The sequence below is a fragment of the Varanus komodoensis genome, unplaced genomic scaffold (assembly GCF_004798865.1).
Source record: "Varanus komodoensis strain SLA01 unplaced genomic scaffold, ASM479886v1 scaffold183, whole genome shotgun sequence".
In the NCBI taxonomy this organism is placed as follows: Eukaryota; Metazoa; Chordata; class Lepidosauria; order Squamata; family Varanidae; genus Varanus; species Varanus komodoensis.
The window spans coordinates 59,067-78,905 of NW_025335536.1; the positions used below are offsets into that span (position 1 = coordinate 59,067).

Below are 19,839 nucleotides of genomic sequence, written 5' to 3' on the forward strand. Positions count from 1 at the left end.
GGGAGAAGCAGCAAAGGCCCTCACCCTCTTCCCTCCCATCAATAGAATGGAAGTTAGGATTTGAGCCAGTGTTTTTGATCATTTTTCCAGAAAAAAATGTCATCCTAGGACCTCAACAATAAAAATCACATTTCATTAATTGCATGTAGTCATTTGCTATGAAAATTACGACATATAATCTGAAGGTGCGCCATGAAAAATGGCAGCTCGTTCTGTTGCCAGGATTTCAGTCTGTCAGTCCTACACACAACTATTAACCATTCACAGATCTCCTCAAAGTCACTTGAAAGCAGCAAAGAACACAAAAGAAAGGTACGTACAGAACACTCACATGAGATCTGTTTAAAGGAATGTTAGTGTTTCATAAAGCAGGATCAAATTATTTCTTACCTAACAATATGGTGAAATGTGTTTAAAACAATTACGTTAATTTGATGTCTGATTTTATTAGATGTTCAGAAGTTCTAAAAAGGGCAAAATATGGATTGGGTAGCTTGGCGGAATCACTCAGTACTGTTCTTTGAATTTATGCAAGTTAATATCTTTGTTCAGCTAGACTTTCTTCTCTATATACTACCTGTTATTTATTGCCCATATTTTGCCCAATCTCAGCTTTCCTTCTTAGGGGAATAGCCTCTTCTGAGGGACCACAGTGCATGGAGAAAGTGCAGCCCCCCCACATCCATACAGTGTCATCTTGATCCTGCATTAAATATAGCATGCTTACCTTTACATAGTACTGAAAATAGCCTGAGGCTGAATTTCTGTACACACTTACCTGGGAGGAATTCAATGGGATTTCTGACTAGACATGCATAGGATTGTACTGATAAAGTTTCATCAAGAAAGAAAACTATATAACCCTTTAATATTACTACATCAGAAATATGTTTAAAACAGGAAAATGTGCTCTTTCCAGAGGAGTAGGATTCACAGCAAGGAATATAAAATCCTACTATTTGTTTAAAGACAAAGCAGCATTTTGGACAAACATAGACAATGGAATAGAAGGTAAAAAAAAGAACTCTGGCCAATTGTTATAAAGCTTCACAACATCTGTGACTGTAAAACCTTCTGCCAGATCAGTATTACCATTTGGATATTCTTAACGTGTGCATGCGTGCGTGCGTGTGTTTTCTTTTATGATACTGCTGGGTACCTTAGATTTTTGTTCCAGGCTTAATTAAAATTGAGAATCTTTTGTCTGTGACAGCAGCTTGCATTCAAATTTAAGAGGCATAAATAAATTTTAGAATACAAGGGAGTACTGTTGGTTGCAAGGAGAATAAAAGCCTAATAAAGCTGACATTTATGCAAAGCATATAACAAAGCAGAAACAACAAGAACTGCAGAGGCTGGCAGAAGATGAAGTCAGACGTGTGTGCACTGCAGAAATATTTGTCTTAATATATACAGCTGTGTGTGGGGGGGTGCACACACTTGTGCTGGTGCGTATATGGCTCTTTCTTTCTTGTTGTCCTCACAACAGCCCTGTGAGGTAATCTGAGTGACAGTGATTGACAGACTTCTAAATACAACTCTCAATATGAAATATGTTAGATTCATTAACGGCACGCTTTAAACATAGAGGAAAACCTGACTGTGTTTCAGAGCCTGAGTCTTTGCTCCTACATAAAGAGCACAGATTTTGTTTTGGGGTTCATGCTGCCAATGAAAGCCTCTCTTCCTCTTCTTACCAGGTTGTTTGTGAGCATCATTTGCACACTTCTTCAGCACAGGGAAGAAGTCTTTTGGGCAGCTTTTCCCCGCAAGCTGTCTCCCAGAAGTTTTGGATTACAACTTCCATCAGTCCTGCTCCGCTCAACCAAGCCAGTGATGATAGGACTAAACAACTGGAGGGTGCCACTTTGGGGAAGGCTGTTCTATGGGATGCAGAAGCTCTGTGGAAGAGGTAGGCTGCGTTTGGTCCCTTGGACTTCCACGTACCACCTCTTGTGGCCCATGGCTCATAAAATCAGCAGAGCTTTATGGCAGCTAAGAATTGGAGGAAGACAGTTCCTTCTGGGTTTGGATGGCAAGCAGCCTCAAGATGCCCCCACTCACTTGTCCTACGTAAGATCCTGCAGCTGCTGTTGCAGTTTAAACCCTGCTTGTGTCACAGCTGAATAGCAAAGCAGACCGATGGGGCTACTGGCAAATTTACCACGCTTAACATAAACAGTAAGCATTTTAGTTTCAGAAACATGACAGTACCAGGCTGATAACTCTTGTTACTTAAAGCACAATCCTATGCATGTTTAGAGAGAAACATCCCCATGCTCTCTAGCCGCTGCGCAAAGGACTGTGCCCCTAGAGTGCTTTAAACTACAATTCAAGAGATGAAATATGGAACAAATACCTCTGTTGTAAAAGCATATTGATATAATGCTTTTTTATTTCATCTGCTGAATAAGGAAACACAGAGGAATCAACTTCTCTGTCTATTCGGCAGCAAGTGGCACCAAGTACAGTGGCATTTATTCCTGGGTAAGCGTGTACAGGACTGCTACCTATATTACTTATTTTAAATCACTGACAAAGACAGGCCAGCTGTTCCTCATAAAGGGTGTAATCTACATGCTTCAGGCTCAGGTTGGTATGGTCAGAGCAATTTTAATTTTAATTTAATTTTAAACTAAGTCGTTAATCTAATTTATATTTCAGTCAAACTCAGAATTATCTCCCCACCAGCAGCTGGAAGTGCAGACACTAAAATGGGTGCCTGCCTGTGTTAGAGTTCCACTCCCCACAAACATCTGGGCCTGAGAGGGCAGCAGGTCAGCTGGCTGAATGCTGGCAGCAGGAGGACACTGGGCCATCAGACAGAACATCCTCTTCTCATTTCCCAGGAGGCAGTGCCTTCCTCCTTTAACCACTGAGGAAGAGGACTGATACAGGCCTGAACCACTGGATGCATACCTAGAAGGCACAGTGGACCTTACTTTGCCATGGCCTGTTGGGCAAAGAAAACCTGCATAGCAAAGGCGGAGCATGAAGGTGAAGGAGCCAAGTATGCAGTGTAGGTCATGCATCAATGGAAGCAACTTGTGCACTAAAGCAAGGGCAGAAAGTCAGTTCCCTGTCTGAGTGAACTTTGCTAATCAGGCTTGTTAGAATGCAGTGCAATTTATATCATTCATACAACGCGTGGTAGAATTAACCCTCAATGTTGTTAGGTTCTACCAGAATGCTTTTACTTTCTTATTTTAATTACTGTAATTTTAGCTGTATTGTATATTTCTTGTTTTTAACTAAGTGTCATTTTGTGTTTTATTTATTGGCTGGTCAATGACCAAATAAAGGATTGACTGACTGACAGATTTATATCATTCAAACCGTGAAACAGTCTTTGCAAATCACATCTCATTCTGGTACTGCCCAGAGGAGGCGTTGTGTGTCTTGGGAGCTAGACAGGCCAAGGAAAATGCAGCAGGGCACTGCCACTGTATATCACTAACTGCGTATTATACATTCAACACTGGGCTGGAAAAATTATGCTTAATCTTCCTGCAGTACTGGTTGCATCAACTCTGAATCAGTAAAACATTGATAGCTCTTTTTATCAATTTTAAATAGTCAAAACATACACACAGACCACTTAAATCTGAAAAATGGGTTTTCTTAAGTAAAACTAGATCTGCAATCCCATATGGCATCTTCAATAGGCAACAAGGTGGCATAAATCATCACTGATGGAATATTCACAGCACAAGAATCACTTGGGTACTGTGAATTTAATTCTGCTTTCAAAGTGTTTATCAGACAACTTCCGAAACCTGAGCTACACTCCCATATTATGACTGTCTAAAAACTGCTGACAGAGCTCCTTTGTGATAAATGCTTCTTTAACAACCCTTTGTTGTATATTGATCCTCTGAGAGTTATGGGGGAGGGGAAACCTAGGGTACGATTATGGTACTTTGTAATACAGTTCCCTTAAATAAAATGAATAAAAATGTGTGTGCTATTGTTTAAATTTTGCTAAAATAGACAACTCAGGAGAGTCCTGAATAATAGAATGTAAGGCAAGAACCACCTGAATATTGAATCATTTCTCGTAGTACTAACAACAGTCCGGTTCACATGTTAAGATGACCCACAATCGTTGCCATGACTGAGACAAGGTGCTGACGTATGCTGCCCATTTTCTCCCTCTGCAAGCAGGAACAGCTAAACAACCTAGAACCCTGACCCTCGTGCTGCGTTTGAACCCAGGCAAGCCAGTGAAACAACCATAGAACAAACCATGGGCTCTTTCTCTGTCTTGTTGGGAAAGCAACAAGCTAGAGGGACATGCTCAGGTGCAATGCTCAATTCAAGGCTTACCTCTGCACTGTTCAGCTGTTCCTGCTTGTGGAGAGAGTGTTCAGGCAGCACAGACCAGCAAACAACCTTGTTCAAAACCCATTTTACTTTTCTAATTGCTTTTTATCCATTTTCAGTTTCCAAAATCTGAGATACACTCCCATTTGTGGTTGTCTACAAAATGTAATGATTACCGGGGATTTTTTAAAAATATGGGTATGCCTTGAATAATATTTGAAGTTACAAGACAAAGCATGGTACTGAGTGAAAGCAGGGAAACACCAAATAGTGTAGGGCCTTAGCAATCTTTTATCTTGCCCTGACTGCACAGTATAGAAACTTGTTTGTGAAAGGCCAAGAATATCCAATATTTAAATGAGGAAGCAAATTCCTCCCATTCACAGAAATCCGGAAATCATGTAGGTGTGCTGCAGATGCTGGTGTGGTCTTGCTTCAGTTTAGTTTAGTCACTCCTGGACTTAGTAGACTCCTTACCTCATGCACAGAAGCAGAATCCCCAGCATTTCCTCTTAAACTATTAAATAACTAGTGATGGCAAAGCCCCCTTCACTTGAGATCTTGAAGACCACTGCCTGTCAGAGTAGAGTGCACTGGGAATACATCACTCTGATCTGATGTAATGCAGCTTTCTACAGTCTTGTATCATGTATTATTTTAAATAACCCTTCTATGAAGCTATGCCATTGCTAGATTTCCTGTATAAAAGGGGACAGACAAACTCGAATTGCTTTTGTTTTAGAGGAAGGAACCAATGTGTAAGCGTTTGTTTAGTGTGAAATTAGAAAAGCTCCACCAAATCAAATTTTGTCAGGTAATTTAGAATTGCGTTTTTAAAGATTTTCCCTTTCTGGATACTAATCACAGATGTGATAAAAATATGCTTAACCAGTAAGTTGTCTAGATTTATGTGATTTTGTTTTATTTAATAATCTCTGGTTAAAATATGCTCAATTAGAGTTCAAAAGAATTTGGGCTTTAAAATAACATTAGAGTTTAAAACTGATAATGGTAACTATTGAAAAACGATATTTACCTAGACTGCTGATGTGTAAACATTACATTATTTCTGGGCTTATCTGCTCTTAATTATTTTATTAAGGACCCAATCCTTGAAGAACTGTGTTGGTAAAAATCTCACACTTCCTATGCCTTGGATCCTAAGTCAGAAGAAGGAAGCTCATAGGAAAAAAAGCCTAATGAAGGTGCTATGCTAATACAACCTTTTGCATTTTTCTTTAGGAATGTTCCTTTTGAACAACATGGCTCCCTCTATTTGTCACTGAATAGAAAAATTCCTCTCCTCTCTTCTTGTAGCCTCTTCCCATTCTGTAGTCTGAACAGCTTGCCCAGAAAGTGGATCCCCTTCTGAACACAGTGAAATGAGGAGTAAGAAGGCTGCTGGGAAAGGGTGGAATTGTCTAAAACTGTGTTCTCCAGTTTGACACGTCTGTGTTTTAGGTCAGACCAAGCAGGCTGGTAAGCAAGCCAGAGTGTCTGCCCAATGAATTGCTAGTATGCCAAGTATCTCCAGAATCCATAAAAGAAGATTTGCAGGCTTAACAGAAAGAACAGTCTTATCCTATATTTTGAGGAAATAAAATCACATTTAAAATCAGGTAAAATTTAGAGGTATAAAATTACTAACTGCAGAAGGAAGAGAAAGCCAATGGATTTTCCTTCCATGTAAAGCTATTGTTTGCCCTTAAATTTATGGATTCAGACAAAGAATTAGCAGATTGATACAAATCTCCAGTACAGAGAAAGGAGGAAAGAAAAATATCATTTCAGAGAACAGTACTCACTTCAGCTTTTTTACGTGCCTCCATGGCTTTCATAAGCATCATATGCTGTCTTCTCCTTTCCCGTTCCTATTAAAGCAGATAAAATTAGAACAAAGCACTAGTTGTCCCAAGATCAGAAGTTTGTTTTGTTTCCAAAGCTCAAGAGGACATGTTTAGCATTAATAGACAAGTCAGGGGTATATGCTAAATAAAAGACAAGAATAGCCAAGTCTGTGCATGTTTTAGTTCAGGTTTAGAAAGCAAATACAAGTACAACTGAAAGCAAAAAGGTAAAGCGATGAACATGGAGACAGTGTAAAACAGAAGCATACAGATTTACTTATGGTCAGTTGTGAGGCTCCTTCAGAAGCTGGCAGAACAAAAAGCATAATGGTTGGCTGGAACAGGTCAGTTACCTTACATCTGCTATAACAGAAAGCTCGCAATTATTCATTGAGTGGCCAATTAAACAAAAAAGCTGCAACTTAGATCCTCTGAAAAGTAATCAAAAGGGATTTTTTTTAAATGTTGAAAACCATTTTGACTACTTATTGGATGTAAATCTCTTTCTCTCTCTGGATAGAAAATTAAGTATGCAGCCCAATGGATTGAAATGAATCTGTTGGTTTTAAAACTAGTTTCAGATGAACTAGTCGTGGGTAATACTTGCACAAGGTTGCAATAGATGGTCCTATTTACTGTTCCTCTAAGACAAGCCACAGAAGCTGCACCATAGATTAGGTTAATGATGACCTGGACTAGAGCACAATGCAAAAAAGTCAAGAAGTTCAAGATTCATTTTCATTCCAAAAGAAGATGGAGTTATTATATACCAAAAAGGTAGCAAACTCTTCAACCAAATTCACACTAAGTATTTCCAATTGTGTAGTATTGCAATCATTAAAATTGTTTTAAATCATTTATATTAAAATGAAACGAATATAATGTTTCTAAGGACCAATTGTGGAGGCTGCCTAGTGAAAGTTAACTGGTCACCTTTTACAGGTCCAATGTGCCATCTTAGGAGAAGGTGATTTTTCCCCAGTTATGTACAGTAGTCCAACTTGATATTGTGGCAACAATAATCCTGATGTCAAGGCAACAGCCTTGCACATGTCTCACAGGGATCAATTTGTAGTAAGTTTGAGGTAAGTCATGTTGTTTTTCTTTTACAGACAGGACAAGCAGATGTATGCAATGCACTGTGCTGGAAAGCCATGCAGCAGTATGTAATATGACAGCAGCCAGTGCTACATTTTATGCATTGCTATGACAACCATATCACAACCAAATCACAATGCGGTGTTAGATGTACAAAAATAAACATACCCATACCATATCTAGTCTATGCCTCTCCAACTCCTGGTAGAAAGAGTTGGCACAACATTATGAGACAGAAATCACAGAGTCAAAAACCACTTTATAAACCCCCAAAGATCCCAATATCAAAGCAAAGCAATTTACCCTTAAGTGAATCAAACAGTTAAGCAAAAAACAAATGAAATAAGATTTCATTTTTTAAGGCTTGTTGTCCAAGTACTTTAGATACGATTAAAAAAAATAGCATGTATGCTCCCCATTAAATTCTGGATACACACCTGGTGTTTCAGAAGTACAGCTTGCTGTCTTCTCATTTCTTTTTCCTTAAAAATATGAAAAAGTAAATAAAGTATCTAACAAACATTATTATCAAAAGCGGAGCATTTTTTTCATGCAAGCAAAAGTAATATCCACATTGTTTCTAATCTTTAGTGCCTATGTTTTCAGTCCATGGAAACCCCACCCACAATAACCTGAAATAGCAGACTGGATACCTTCCATCAATGAATGAAAGATGCACTGGAATTAATGTCAGCTCCTGCAGAGGTCACAAGTAAATTCACTTCCAGTACTGCCTATCAAATGGTATTGTACAGCTCATTTCATCTTTCCCTCTATAATGGAGTTTTTGTGTAAATAAAAAAGAAGGTAGAAGTGATAGGAAAACACATGCCCTGTGTAAGATTCCATGACTGAAGCTGAATTTACTCCAAAAAAGGGCTTGCATTGACAGGAAAAAAACCATTACAAATATAAGAGTAGAACTTACTTTCTGTGAACCTAAGTTCCTTCCAGGAGCAAACACTTAAGCCTGCAAGTAATCCAAAGGCCTGGAATGCACGATATGACAGCCCACCAAGGCTTAGGTTATGCATGGGGTTGTCCCACCCTGCTGGGCAGCCGGGAGAACCATCTTTGCATGGCACTCATGCGCAGCCAACTTGCCATGTTATGTGAACCCAGGCGGCAGGGGCTGTTTGAGCACTGGGCAACCTCAAATAATCCTCAACCAGCTCAAGATGCCCACAATTGCATGGAATGATATGCTATGGCAAGCCAGGTGCACACTGGTGCCTAAGCCCCACGGGTGAATTAAGGCAGGATTAGCCACTGTGTTCCCTGAACAGAATCTAAAAAGCCCCTTGCACATATTGAAAGTATGTGTCTGCTCACATACAGAAAATTATCTGTTCCTGCCCATGTCACAACTTCTGGGGCACTGCCCCAGAATGAACAGGATGAGAATAACAAAAAAGGATGGGAATGGAGGAACCTGAAAATTCCCTGTATGGACACAGATCATAGCACATCTTTACTGCATAGCAAATGATACTGTATTTCAAGAAAATACTCTGGAGTGGTATGTTATTTTTTAAAAATAATTTCATTGCTATTTTCGCTAATATACACTAACCAAATACCAAAAAACTTAGTATAATCTTTAGAAGACCATATGAACACACACACAAAACATAGCAAGACACACATCTATACACATATGCAGCAAAACATACTAGATAAAATGGTGTTTATTTTATTCTTTTTAATGACACTTTAATAGTTGTTGATGTGCATAATTGTACAAGTCATTTTTTAATGTTTGGAAGATAAAAACTCTGATGCTCATCTAAACTAACCTTTATTCGTTTTTCGGCCTCCAATAATTTGGCATTTGCTGCTTCTTCTTTCTTTTTCTTTTTAGCCTGTGCATGCAAAACAGGTTCCCAAGGTCATGCAACGGCACCACTATAGTTTGGAAGTAATCTCAGACTGGAAATAAAACTTCATGCCTTGTGAGGTGTGAACAGATACCACTAATCATGTGTATATCAACTATTTCTCAATACATTATGTATTGTGAAAAACACATGATTTTTTTGTGGAGCAGATGAATATTCCTAACGAAGGACACACATCATATATCAAAATGAAATTTTAAAACACTGTTTTAAAAGAATGAACTTTTAAACTTTTTGTTTCAAACAGGTTAAAAAACCTTCAGTGACTAATTATTTTTATACTTTTTATTGATATAATATACTGAATCTGTGGGGGAAGTTTTGAGATCTCAATTAAAGACAATGTAAAGAACGATCAATTGGCACTTTATCAGAATCACATTTCTCCCTGTTTAATATATTAAGAGTGCAAGCTGATGAATGTTTAGACAGGAAAAAAAAAACTTTTTCCTTCCAAATATCCATAGGACGATGCCATAAAGAATTAGTGACAACTGACCCTAAAAATAAATCTGTTAAGAGATTAAAAATGGAGATTTGCAATAGAAATCTTTAATTTTTCTCCAACTTAGCTATACATGGCATGAATACACTATACAAACCAACTGTTTACAATACAGAGACTCACAAATCCTTCAGAAGAATAAACATGCACATTTTGTAAGATTAAAATCATGCTGTTCAAATGTCAGCTTCAAAGGTATTTTCCTAATGCTTGCTGTTTGTTCTAATAACTCAACCAAATGTTGTTATTTCTCTTTTCTGACTTTGCAATTCAGTTTTCTATCCCCTACAGAGCTGGATCCAGAGTTGTCCTTCTGCAAATGGAAGTGAAGTGACTGAGATCCAGCAGAGGCTTCTGGTGGAGGAACGAAGGGGAGATTATGTTTTCCAATTTCCTTTTCCCCCTGTAGCATCCTACCTCACCTCCCATGCTGTTCCAAAGGATCATCCAACATTCCAGAATAGCTTTTTAGGGAGCACAGAGAGATGCAGAGGGGAAGGAAAAATTGGCAAACATTGCTTTTCCCGTCTTCTTTCAATGAAGCAACTGTTGAACAGCATCCTCCTAACAGGAATGTGTGTTTTACATTTATCCTTTGCTTCAGAACAATCCAATGCATAACCAACAACAAGCAAGGGTCTGATAGAGTCCCGTAGCCAAACACTAACAGATTTATGATGGCATAAACTTTGGGGACTATAGCCCACTTCATCACATGTATGATGATTTTGATGCACTTGTTAAAGTGGATTCTATCCCGCAAATACTTTCATCACAATGCATCTGTTAGTCATTAAGCTGCTACAGGACTCTTTATTATTACTGCTGCAAGAGACTATCATGGCTACCTTCCCGGAGATCCTGTACATGTGCACTTCCTTAAAATGTATATGGTGAATTGTTCTTTGGCAAATGGCTTAACACATGCTTCAAATATAAGACTTTGCATCTTTGGATCCATTTAATGGATTTTGATTTTGCAAAAAAGAGACAGTACAGAACTCTGATACAAGACTTTGGCAAATTCTTGCAACAGCCCCTTCCTTGCACTTCCTATTATAAGCTGGTTTTAACAAACAGGTTGTACCTCTAAAATTTGCTGAGCTCGAAGTTCTTTTTCCATCCTGATTTGTTGAATTCTCTTAATCTTTTCCTACAACAAAAATGCTGTCATTTATTTTAAGCAGCAGTAACAACAGATCATATCTTTTGCAGTCTATAGCTGAAAAGTGGGTTTTCTACACAGATTACCCAACTATGGCAAGATTACCCAACTCACATCTCCAGAATGTAATGACATCATAGTCTATTGGCTTTCACCTGGTAGGACAGGCACAAGAATGTAACGTTCCATGAAGAAGCATCCAGATGTTTGTGATATGTGTGTCTACATGGCTCTTATAACCATAGCATAGCTCCTATAAGCATAGGATAGAGTCATAATACACTGAGGTTTGAAACATCTGTACACAAACCCAGAGCCAAGTCTTTGATGGACTGAGCAATCCTACGGATCCTAGACAGCATTGAGAGGAGCACAGGCTCATTCAAATTCTCAGATACAATGCTAAAAGGGACCTCTAACCTTGGCTCTCCTCTCCCCCACTGCCAGAGCAGGAAGAACCATGATGGCTGCTTCTTCAACATCATAAAAGTGTGCATTCTAGGGGGACGGAAACAGGTACCACCAAGGTATTACATATCCTGGTGGTGCCTCAATCTCTTCCCCTCCTCTCTGAAACACCACAGTTAGACAAAATCCCACAAGTTGGGGTGGGGGGGACACAACCCCACTGGACCGCACTCTTACTTAATAACATTTCAGTGATAATCATTCTTCTGTATCCTGAAAAAATGTGTAAGTCCATTCTAGCTAACAAGATATGTTTCAATTAATTATTGGTTCCAGAATAAGCTCAGTCTTGATCAAATATTCAATATATTTTAATCAAGTAACCCTAGTTTGATTTTCTTTGCCTGAATCATAACATTTATTGTTTTTGTCTACTAATATTTCTGATCTATAATATTCACTAATACTATTCACAATTATGTGTTAATAGAAGATGCCTACCTCAGTAAGCTATTTAAAATATCCAGGATTTATATGAAGCATCTTACAAAGGCAGATTTGCCATGCAATTCTACTCATGTCTGCTAAGAAGAAAGTATTCATTTTCTAGAATTTCATTAGACTTATTTTGCATGGGTCTGTATTTCAATATCTAGGATGCACCGTGAAACTGCAAACCTATGAAACACTCCCTGGAAATAAGTCACATTAAACATGGTGTGGCTTACTTCTGAGTAGCTGAGCTTCAAATACCCCAATTACAGATCTAGGACATACCATAAATACTGCAGTCACACCCATTCTAACGATTATTCTTGAATAGTTCAGCTATCATATCCTGAAGTATAACACTAACTATACACTGTCAGTAATAACAACATAATTCAGGCCAGCATCTGACAATATTATTTATGAAAGTAAATTCCATATAATGCATTTTGGATCAAGGTGAAAGAGTGACACTTTTTTCTGTTAAGGTTTCCTAGATAGATTCAGTGGAACTATTTACACAGGAAATGTATAATTCAAGCTTCATCTAATACTGCAGTTTGCTTAATGGCTTATTAGTTCGCTTGTGCCTTCTCCCTGGTAAAACCAGAATGATTCAGTCTTTAGTCACAACTAATGTTCAGTTTAAGAAAAGTATTTTGAAAGATATCACAGACCTTCAGATTCTTAAGAATATGTCATCTGACCCATTACCAAATACACATAACAAGAAAAGCATAAACATTTCGGGTGAAATCCAATTAGCGTCTGTCTGCCTTCTGTCAGCAAAACAGGAAGGGGATGATTCCTACTCCCCATGCAGCCCACCCATGCCTCCCTAAAACTTGCTCTAGAGAGGTGGAAGACCCATCAGAGCAAATTGCGTGTGGGTTGGGGGCGAATCTCCATGCTTCAAATGTTGTATGATTTCTATTAATCTGTGGATCTCTATACTTTATCAAGCTGCTGATTCTAAGGCATATAAGCAGAACCAGCTGAGTTTTCAGTTGGCAATTCTCTTTAAGCATTTAAACCATCAGAACAACATATTTGGTCAGGCTTATAGCCCAAACCCAAAAGACATAAATTACCTGCTGTTTCATTATTTTAATCTGCTCTTTTTGCTTTCTTTTTTCTTCTGCAGCCATAATAGCTATGAATAAGACAAATAAAAAATGTCACCAGTATATAAGTGCAGGATTACAAAAACTGAGTCTCTGCAGATTCAAGAACTCAGCTGCAAAGACCTATTAGGCTCTAAGAAGCAGTTTAGTACTTACCTTGCTGTTTTTTTGCTTCTTTGGCAGCCCGGGCCTGTTCTTGCTTCTGAAGTTTTCTCAGAAGCTTGATCTGTGCTGCTTGCCTAGCAATTTCTGTAAGACAAAGAAGCAACGCTGAGAATATGATAAATACAACTTATTAATGCAAGGTCATTCCTACACATGGACAGATCAAAGAAAAGATGGAAAATGTTTGACCTAAAAGTGTTTGACTTACCATAATTTCACACAAACAATTGTTCTTTTGTTTTTATCTCCACAGAAAATGAAAAACAGGAATAGGCACAAAATCATATATACTTCTCAAACCATTATGCAATTCCACTTTTCCAGGGAGAGGGATGAAAAATATTAAAATATTGATTGCTTCTCAGATGCTGGAAGGCCAAATAGGGAATTTTTATACATTTCAGGGCATTTTCAGACATGCCACACTCAAAGCACTTAGCAGTATCTGCCTGCTTCTATTAAAAATGCCTCTTGAAATGTACTTGACTACACACTTATACATTTCAACCTGCTTCCTAAAAGTTTCACATGTGAACAAAACTAACCTACTGGTCCTTCATGGTCAGTCACAGGGAAACACCCTTCTAGTCAGGTAAGGATGTCATTATGAAACTGCCCTATCTGAGTCAAACCACTAGTCAACTTAACCTAGTGTTGCCTCCTGTGACTAGCAGAACTTCTACCTGAGTTGGAAGAGGTTCAGTCTGAAACTGAGATGGATGCATGTGCTGGCCAAACAGAGCTCTGTGCTTTTCCATGGAGCAAGGTTAGACAAGCAGATTGCTAGGAGAAACCACCAGCTGGCACGTCAAGATGACGATGGGGGAGCGTGGAATTCCTGTATTTACCAAAATCATAGGGAAGCAGCCCCAGGGAGAGGGGGCACTTCGGCTGCACTATGCAGGCACACATTTGCTTCTTAGCTAGGTACCTTTGCACGTGGTGAAGTAGCTACCCAGCCAGTGACTACATACTCACACAGTGAAGGGTTCTCCACTTCCATGGCTATCTTCCAATGGACTGCCAACCAAGGAAATTACCCATTGCCCTCCACATAAACAGCATGCCATGCACACTGAGGTGTCTACCAATGAATGTTCCCTGGTTGTTGCTTTCACTAGAAAGCTAGGCATTTTGCAAAATCAACAGTGTGTAGCAACAGTTGTGAAACTGCAGCTATACATAAAATATTTATATGCAGCACAGCAGAAGCTAGTGTGCAAGACAAATTATCTTAGAGAGGGGGAGGGGAAACAAGACTGGAATTAACTGGCAGAATATCTACGCCACAGATGCATCCTCTTTGGAACGATATGTATGTGCCAGTTTATGGAATCAGGAGTCATTGAAACGAGAATATCCAGAAGGTTGGCGAGTGCTCTGAAGCATGTGCCAAAGGCTAGATAATTATCCTCCTCCCATAAGTGTTAGGAGCTTGAACTCAGCTCTGTAGTGTTGATCACATTGTGAGGCACAGATGTAAATATACAAGCAGCAGAAATACTGATGAGAACATTTCTTTTTTCAATATGAGATAATATGCCAAGTGCTCAAGTTCCAGCATTAGAAGGTAACGTTCCTTTCATCCTTTGAAACTTATCCACAGAACACACCTCCCGTGGGGTAATCAAAGGCAGTAGTATACAGAAATGAGAAAGCAAAGGAAGTAGTTACGGGGTTTTCCAAAATGCCAAAAATTCTGCTTGCTGCTCCCTTACGCCCCTCAAGAGGCAATTATTTCTAATGGGTTAGTATAATATTAAACTTTTTAATTAGCATTGTGGAAAGTGAGGCTTTGGGCCAGGGCAAGCAAGTTTTCATGATGATTCCTCAGAACAGATTTGCACATTATATGAGGTGAGCTTTCATCTATGCCAGCATTTACATCTTTGCCATATAAATATCTATTTACAGATTAGAGAAGAACCTCATCAATTTCCCAAGCAAATTATTGCATGACCAATTTCTGGGCTGTATGAATGTTTAGAAAGAAATGAGGCTTGATGTCCTCAGAGAAATAATGAACTGTTAATTTAGAGGCTTGCGGGCTGAACCACTGTCAAATAAATTGAAAAATCTTCTAGACATTGGAATAAAAAGTTTTATAGTAGGGAAAATAGCTACATACACCAATTACTATATATTTGAGGGGGACAGGGGGCAAGCCAAGCTACAAGAAAGTCCTTCATCATACACTGGAACATGATAGAAAAGAAATCAAGTTTTGGATTTTGTACAGGGGACAAGCTTTAAAAATATGAATATATCAGCCATTAGGAAGAAATTGTGAGGGGGGGTTGTTTGTTTTTTTACTGAATCACCTCTTTCCACTTTGAATACTGCAAATGGAGATTTACACTGGAACAACAGCAGAGAAAATGTGTACTTGGGGAAAAATCAAGATGCCTGAACTAATAATAGCCAGGAAAGGAGTCATTATAATTTAACAATGACCACTATAGGAAAAAAAGAAAAATATATCAATCTAGACTAAGTGATAACATATGACAACATCCCTGGCAAAATGCACTCATACCAAAATACAGAAAACATTATCTAGTCAAGCCTCATATGTCTAGAAACATAAAGAATCCACACAAATTTCCTAAGATTTGACTGGATATTCATATATATGGATATATGGGAATACAGCCACTAAAGCAGAAACTTGGGGATGTTCTATTCCATCTACCAGAGTAAGGAGGGAGGGCAGGAAAGAGGAAGAAATAGGGTTGAAGAAGCCATAGCGATATCCTATCTTTTGTGGCTGCAGAGTTGCTCAGTGCATTAGCTCCTTGTCCAAATCAAATTAATGCACAGAAGTATTGGGGTTCTGCAATTATCTGAGGAATGAATTGAATGTGGAATACTTAAATGAAGCATCTGCCAAATCAGAGGATATCATAGCAATCTCGGTCAGACCAGACAAACCACCTGTCTTTGAAAACAACAGTACAAACCATACAGTAAGATTATTTAAAAAATGGTACCCAGAAATAGGTAAATGAAGGAAATGCTCAGAAATGCCTTACCTGGTTATTTTGATATTTGTATATTGCTTAAATCTAATAAAACCCCTAGGTTTATACAAACATTAAATTCACATTTAAAACAAAAATAAAATATTAAAAACAACTTCAACTGCAAGAATGCAAAGCAATGCATGAGCCAGAAAAGACGGAGCAACATGATTTATTTAAGTATAAGTCAGGGAAAGCTTGGGCAAACAAGTGTGTTTTCAAGAATCATTTTCAAGATCCAACATTTTCTGCCTCCAGAACTGCATGGAGGAGCATATCCCAGAGGGCAGGTCATGCTGCTGAGAAGGCTCATTGCCCAGATATCATGTAGTGACATTCCACCACTTTGAGAATGACCAGCAAGCCCTCTGCTGACAGTCTTAAATGTTGGCTGGACATAGAAAAGGCAAGCCAGTTGGCTAGGTATCCTGGTCCTAAGTTGGTTAGGGAGTTGTATGACAAACATGGCTAGGTACCAAGCATGACTTATAGGCAGGCAGTGAAATTCCTTTAACACATGTGAAAGGTCAGTATAGCGAACACCCTAGCTGCCAAATTCTGCAGTAGCTGCAGTTTCTGAACTAGGCGTAAGAACAACCCTAAATAAAGTGCATTACTACAGTCAAATTGTGCGGTTAAGCCAGGCTATTCCTATTCAGCAATGGGCGTCGATGGCACACCAACTGAAGCTGATAATGGGTGCTTCAAGGAACTGAGGGCACAGCCATCCAGAAGAGGCTAACATAATTCCTGTACTTTGCAAATTTTCTTGCAACAATTTTGCTGCATATCTTAATTTAAAAGGCTGATAGGAATGGGCTGTTGGAATGCATGCAATCTTGATTGCAGTCACAATGAGATCTTTCTGCATTGGTCACAACAACAAAATCCAGTTCTACGTTCTTACAACCACAGACAAAAATAGAACTAAGTACAAGTAAAGGGATACAGGCCTGACACCACAGAACATTTGAATAAAGTGTAACACTGGTGTAATGGCTCAATATGCATAAACAATATGAAAAAACATGTAAACCAAACACTTGTCTTTAGAACTGGAATATCAGTTTTCCATGGATACTTTACAACATACCCAAACAAATAATAACAAGGTCTTACCTTGGGCTTGTAACTTTCTTAATAGTTTAGCATCTGTGTTGTCAAGGAACTCGGTGCTACCAACGTTTGGAGGTCGACCTTTGCGACGCCTCATTTTTGATTCCTCTTTAGCACGCTGTCTATCTGGATTTGGAGGTCGTCCTCTTCGCCCTTCCATAGCTCTGATACAGGGAAGGACTTCCTCTTCTTTCAGCAAACACCACTGCATACCCTTGTAATTAATATATTTCACAGCAAGTCATTAGAAACACAAAGTGGACAAGAAAATAAAAATGTACGTCAACTGACATATATGTGCACACTGAAGCATATGTCTATATACACATAAGTATTAAGAGTTGTAAGCTTAAACTGATCAAATTCGCAGATTCATCAACTAAGACTAAATATACTTGATCTTTTCCTGTAACTTATCTAGTGGGTGATATGAAATTTAAGCACACAAAACTGCAGGTCAAACAGCATACTGGGCACATTCGCACATCATGACAATCCACCTGGAAATAAGCCATGGCGGGTTTCTTGCTTTCTCTTGACAGCTTGCTGTTGACAGCTGTCAAAAGGAGGGGGGAGACCCAATTTGAATCCAGTCACTGGCTCCTTTCTCCTTCTGTACATTTTATGAAAAAGAAACTTGAAGATGGTTTCCTTTCAGTTTGTATAGTATAGATTTCCTTTTAGCAAGCAGAACCAGAAATGAGTAAAGCTCATTTTGAACTGAACAGAGTTGAACTGAAATAAGAATCAGGAAATCTTTTAAATATGGATTTTCCACAATAGTGATGAGAACTGAACTTGTTCAGTTGTAAACCATTGTTGTTCTGGTATATAAACAGAAGATGAAATATGCATCATGCCACATTTCTGAACTTTTATAAAAACTAGATGGTTTCACACCTAGGATAAAATGTATTCCTGTAAGTGCTACAAAGAGAAGTTTGACTGGAACATGTGTGCTTACTTATCTGGAAGTAAATGACACTGAGTTCAGTGGCATTTACATCTAAGACTGTATATGTAGCTCTATATTATATAATTATTCATCTGAATTTACTGAATGCAGTTTGCAATAAGTCTTAGTATTGCTGGTTTCTGTTTTCATATAGTTGTAGTTTTCTAATGATTCATGGTTTTAAATGTGTACTGATGTTATGCATTCAATTTATGTACTGAAGGTTCCTTCAAGAGGATTTGACCTGAAACAGAGAGCTATAAGTAAACAAACATGTAGCAGGTCATATCACACATTGAAGGCTTGGAAAATAAGCATTTACTTAAGCAGTTGTTTAATTTCCTAAAAACTAGTCAATCCGACAATTCAACTAACAAAAGTCTTCCATCAAATGACAATCCTCCGAAATATATTACAACTGTGATACTGTTATATGTTCAGTGGTGTGGTGAGGGCCAGGCCTTGGAGCCTCGCAGCCTCGGAATGCCAAAGCATCATTCTGAGGGTGTCAGGTGATAGCTCTTGGCCCAGCATGGGTACACAGCGGTTCCCTAGACGGTTTCACAAGATGAGTGTTTCACAACTCAGGAAATATACATGGCTATTGAAAGGGAAAGAGGGAGCATTTAAAATCACCTAGCTGCACCACTTTGCATGTTCACAAAACATGTTAAATATATCGTCTAATCTTGCAGGAATATGTAAGCCTGATGCAGAATTTATCAAGCCTCTCTGCATCCCAGCACTTACCCATTAAGTACTGAATAGTTTGACTTCTGCAGCTAAATTGCTCTGTCATTTTTAATAGTCAATAGAAATAATTAGCTATTATAGCCAGCATAAATCCATGGCTCAAATGTCATTCCTGTATTGTTTTAGGTTCTTTTTGTCTACAATATTTCAATTTGGAAAATTAAGGTTATACAGAAGGAAACAGTTTATCATTGAACTTGAGACTAAGCAAAGGTCAAACACTTTGGTCAGCATGGTATGAAAAACATTACTTAAAAATATTGGGTTTCATTACATTTTTTTCAAGAATGTATATTACAGAGAATATAGCATTGCAAAGAAAAGCAAAGTTAAGTATTTACAAATAGTACACATATGTCTCATAGCTATAATTGATACCTCCCAAAGGTCAGTTCATCCTAAAACTCTTTCATCCTAAAATTTCTTCCTTACACCCTTACATCACAATCCTACACATATCTACTCAGAAGTAAGACCCACTGGCTGGAATACAGTTTCTGATGCCAGCAGGAGGAACTTTGCAAAGTCCTCTTTCCCTCTGCAGCTACTTGTGTTCACCATAAAAACTGTTTGAGAAGCTAGCGGAAGAGGGAACTACAGGGAAAAACCTGAACTGGCAAAAGTCTTCTCCCTCTTCCAGCAGCTTGATCTCAACAATACGTAGATAGGAAGTCCTCCATGGGCAGAAGAAACTTGCCCATTTGTAGAGGCTGGATCCAACCCACTCACTTGACTGGGATGGACTAGCTCCCAAGTAACTGTGTATTAGAGCTTTTTCATTTACTGAGATCATATTCTGCCTACCAATGTTACATCTCTCTATGTTTAATATCTATCTAAGATACTGTCTTCAATATTTCAAAATACTTCATGCTGTGGGAACCGCAGAACAGCATTGACCATTATTCAGTCTGCTAACATTTCACCATGTGGCAAGCATACTCCTTTATCTCAAACCCCTGTGACTTTCCAA

General features: G+C 38.5%; 1 protein-coding gene across 18 annotated transcripts in view; it reads right to left on the reverse strand.

Moving 5' to 3' along the window:
* The window catches only part of LOC123021762 (bromodomain adjacent to zinc finger domain protein 2B-like), a 153,232-nt gene that overhangs the window by 35,267 nt on the left and 98,126 nt on the right, over window positions 1-19,839 (reverse strand). For 13 of the 18 annotated variants that reach the window (XM_044426811.1, XM_044426809.1, XM_044426810.1 and 10 more), the window contains 8 exons: window positions 17,162-17,372; window positions 13,014-13,106; window positions 12,825-12,886; window positions 10,759-10,824; window positions 9,065-9,130; window positions 7,706-7,750; window positions 7,437-7,469; window positions 6,129-6,194 (listed from right to left, as the gene is read on the reverse strand). In XM_044426811.1, the coding sequence (XP_044282746.1) occupies window positions 6,129-6,194; window positions 7,437-7,469; window positions 7,706-7,750; window positions 9,065-9,130; window positions 10,759-10,824; window positions 12,825-12,886; window positions 13,014-13,106; window positions 17,162-17,372 (642 nt within the window). The remainder of the gene's footprint in view (window positions 1-6,128; window positions 6,195-7,436; window positions 7,470-7,705; window positions 7,751-9,064; window positions 9,131-10,758; window positions 10,825-12,824; window positions 12,887-13,013; window positions 13,107-17,161; window positions 17,373-19,839) is intronic. The other 5 variants (XM_044426808.1, XM_044426807.1, XM_044426821.1 and 2 more) reach the window with 1 other exon arrangement.